The 3,573-nt window shown below is 32.5% G+C and overlaps 1 protein-coding gene across 1 annotated transcript; it reads left to right on the forward strand.

Annotated features, from left to right (window-relative positions):
* Positions 1 to 883: 883 nt before the first annotated feature.
* On the forward strand, positions 884 to 3,250 carry LOC106127233 (tetratricopeptide repeat protein 36). The gene is made up of 4 exons (XM_013325309.1): positions 884 to 1,081; positions 1,706 to 1,888; positions 2,545 to 2,720; positions 3,016 to 3,250. Exons 1-4 carry the CDS (start codon positions 961 to 963, stop codon positions 3,097 to 3,099), a joined length of 564 nt encoding a protein of 187 aa, XP_013180763.1. The 5' UTR covers positions 884 to 960; the 3' UTR covers positions 3,100 to 3,250.
* The last annotated feature ends 323 nt before the right edge of the window (positions 3,251 to 3,573 follow it).

Here is a 3,573-nt window from a genome sequence, read left to right on the forward strand (position 1 = left end):
ACTATTTGTTTTAAACAGATATTTTTGTCTCAGAAACCTACGGTAAGTGATTCTAATTGTTAACTTTAGTATACGAAGATTCATACTCTGAATTTAAAATAGTTTCTTTTAATAAAAAGAAAATATATTTTTGTAAATTTGTTTGTGTCATAACTGGGCCGTGAGTTGTACATAGATGTTGTTTTGTAAGACAAGACTGATGGTTCCTAGTTAGGAAGCTGTTGTCCTGTCTATAGACAAAAGGAATGGTTTTAACACGTGTTTTATATCGTAAATCGACTGTATCCCTCTCTGCATATTATTCTGTAAGTAAATTAGGTTATGAATTTATATTTTAACCAAGAACATTATTAAACATTTGTTAAAAGTATTTATGAGTAATTTTTCTTGTTTTCTTTCTCTAATTGAATCCTTTTCAGCTGATTTCAAAACGATTAAATATACAAACAATCAATCATCAGTAAAATGCATAACGATATGTTTCAGCAGTGGAAACTCACGACAAATTTTTTTGCTCATTCAAATCTTTACGACACCATATCGTCATGAAACCTGGACAAATTACAATAATCATTTATAATCAAACTAAGTGAAATACACACGATCTTGCTGTTTCTATTTCTTTTATTTTAATCTAAACGATATATAGATTCGATTCCACGAGTTTATATCATAAAATCACAGTACACATATCTTTCAGAGACTTTTGTCTTTTAATTAATAAATACTACGCCACTAAAATATTTGTAAACAAATAACTGTTCTGTCTACCTTATTTACACTAAAAGTCAAGCTTTGCGTGTTTACTAAATTACTATGGAATATCCAGCAAGATAATTTATCAAATATGTTAATAAACGCCTCGAAAAACAAGTTTCAACAACATTCTTGGTTCAGTACGACTCAATCGTTGAAACGGTTCACTAGCTTTAAACGTTATAAAATAAATATCAAGTAATTATGTCGGGATTAGAGAACTTAAGTGAGAGAGACAGGGCGGTGTTGAGAAGTATATTCGACCCAACAGCGGTCATCGGTGATGTTGCCGATGATGAAGATAATTTCCAAGATGATGAACCAGGTATTTAACAACTTTTAGATAATTTAATTTGATGCTTTGTTTTTTTTTATATCTTCTAAACAAATAAAGAACTAACTTAAGCTAGAGCTTTTGTAAGTCATCTTATGTTATGTTTAATAAATACACAAATGTGACGGAATGTAAAAAAAAAATTGCGCTGAAAAATAATTGGTCAGGACTTTAAAGGTAAATTTTTATAAAAGTTCTAGTAAGAAATTAGGAGAATAGCTCACTACAACAAAATAATTACACAATTTAAAGTAACTTCTTTTTTAATTGGATTTGTAAAGTCTAACACTTATTTACGTTCGGAGAAAGCGGAGATATAATATGTTTTTATACCGGTGGTAGAACAGTGGAATTTCACGGTAAGGAAAAAATTGACCAACACTATTGCATCAATTCCATAAATAAATTCATAACTGATCCTAATCACAACTTCTGACACAAATATATATGCATATTTTATTGCACTGTTCGTGCTTGATACTTGTGCTTGAGATTACAACGAGGTAACTTAAACTAAAGATTTCGTAATATTTTTCCCCTTTTAAAATTTTGATTTTTTATGTCAACGTGCGTCCTTCAAGTTTTAGGAGTTACTGATATAATCTTTATTACCAGAGCCATCAACACCAGAATATTTGGAATCAAAGTCGCTGAGATTCCACGGTGCACAGTTGGCTGAAGCCGGCAAACTGGAGGAAGCCTTGGAAGAGATGAACAAGGCAGTGAAAGCCGCGCCGGAGAGCCCCGCCGCCTACAACGACAGGGCTCAGCTGCTGCGGTTAATGCTGAAAGACGATGGTACAAACAAACAATTGACTGACACTAATTTTATAAAGCTATTCATATTATACTTTACGTTAATTTTACGCAAAATATAAACATCTGCAGCTTTGTTTAGGTTCACAGAAAACCAAATATAAGAGGAAAGATACCAAATTAGCTCGAAGCTTTTTTTACTCAATTAAATATAATATTTTATTTCTTTTTATTGGTCAATTAGACGAAAACCTGTTGGGTCGATTACAAAGAGCGGTATAAGGATAAAGATAATTGTATTTAATCGATTTATAACCTTTGGTTTTATTTTCCTTAACTTCTTTATTCTGTAAATTCCAAGAGGAATTTAGTGTGTTTGTTTTGATTCGTATCATGTTATGATTTATGAAATAATTACGTACTGTTGACATTAAATTAAATATTGAATTTAATGCATTTACTTATGTTCTTTATCGACTAGTAAACTTGCGTCATATAGTCTAGAGTTTCTTATAGTTGTTTTACTCGTAAATTCCGATCAAAATTTTCCTGGTTTAAATAAACATTTCTACTATGAAACTTTAACTTTGCCGCCATCTAACATCTCCGCCGGGTCTTGTTCAACTCTGGATCAAGTTAGACTACTTTCGAGGGTTATACAATGATAATGAAATGCAACTCTATCTTGTCCTTGCCAGAGGCGATGTCGGACTTAGATCGAGCATTACAGTTGACAGCGGGCCAGCGGTGCCGTGCGCGCGCGCTCGCGCTCTGTCAGCGCGGCGTAGTGCTGCGCAAGCGCAGAGCAGACGACGAGGCGCGCGCTGCTTTTACAGAGGCCGCTACTATCGGTAGCAGCTTCGCTAAGAAACAGGTAAGTATACATAATACTGGAAATAAATACCTATTTATAAAACAGAGATCTGAAATTTTATCAATAATTATTTTTATCGACGTAAAAGTGGTGGTTGTATTAGTATTCATACATTTTTTTTGATTTCTAAATACTATTAGATTTCTCCTCCATTTTAAATTTCCTTAAGAAAGGATAAACATAGATTTAGTTTTCTCCATTAATCAAAAATTGTCATGTCCTTTTATTTTGACTTGATCCGTTAATGTGTTAAACTTAAACATTATCATGTTATTTATGTTTTTGTATCTATCAGGTGGTGGAAATGAACCCTTACGCCGCTCTCTGCAACCAGATGCTGAGTCAAGTGTTGAGGGGGGAGAAGGAGATCAAACTATAAAAAGATCTGTATAGATATATAATTATATATTTTGTTATGGCTCGTTTAGATGCATATATGTATTATAATAAATTCTAAGTAATTCAGAGTTTTTTGTATAAAGAGAATATTCCTCCTCTGGAAACTACTGTTTTAGAAGTTGGGATTTCTCTCAAAAATCTACGAGCGCTAGAGTCGCGGTATAAAAGAGTTGTCCTGTGTTTAAGTTATTTGAAACATTGAAATTTTATGGGAAAACTCTTTACATTTCTTAGTTCTTTAGTGTAAATAGGAAGGAATATGAATAAAACACACGAGGAATCTAATGATTTAGAAATTTATTTTATTGAGTACAATCCATCATCAATTCGAAATTCTAAACAAACCATAGACCTTAACAAAGGTCTGGCCATCGACAATCACTCCGCGAAACCCTAAAAATGACGATTTGACGAAACGACATTTGAAAAATGACGAATTTAATACTACAAATCG

The sequence above is a fragment of the Papilio xuthus genome, unplaced genomic scaffold (genome assembly GCF_000836235.2).
Source record: "Papilio xuthus unplaced genomic scaffold, Pxut_1.1 DF824888.1, whole genome shotgun sequence".
NCBI lineage: Eukaryota > Metazoa > Arthropoda > Insecta > Lepidoptera > Papilionidae > Papilio > Papilio xuthus.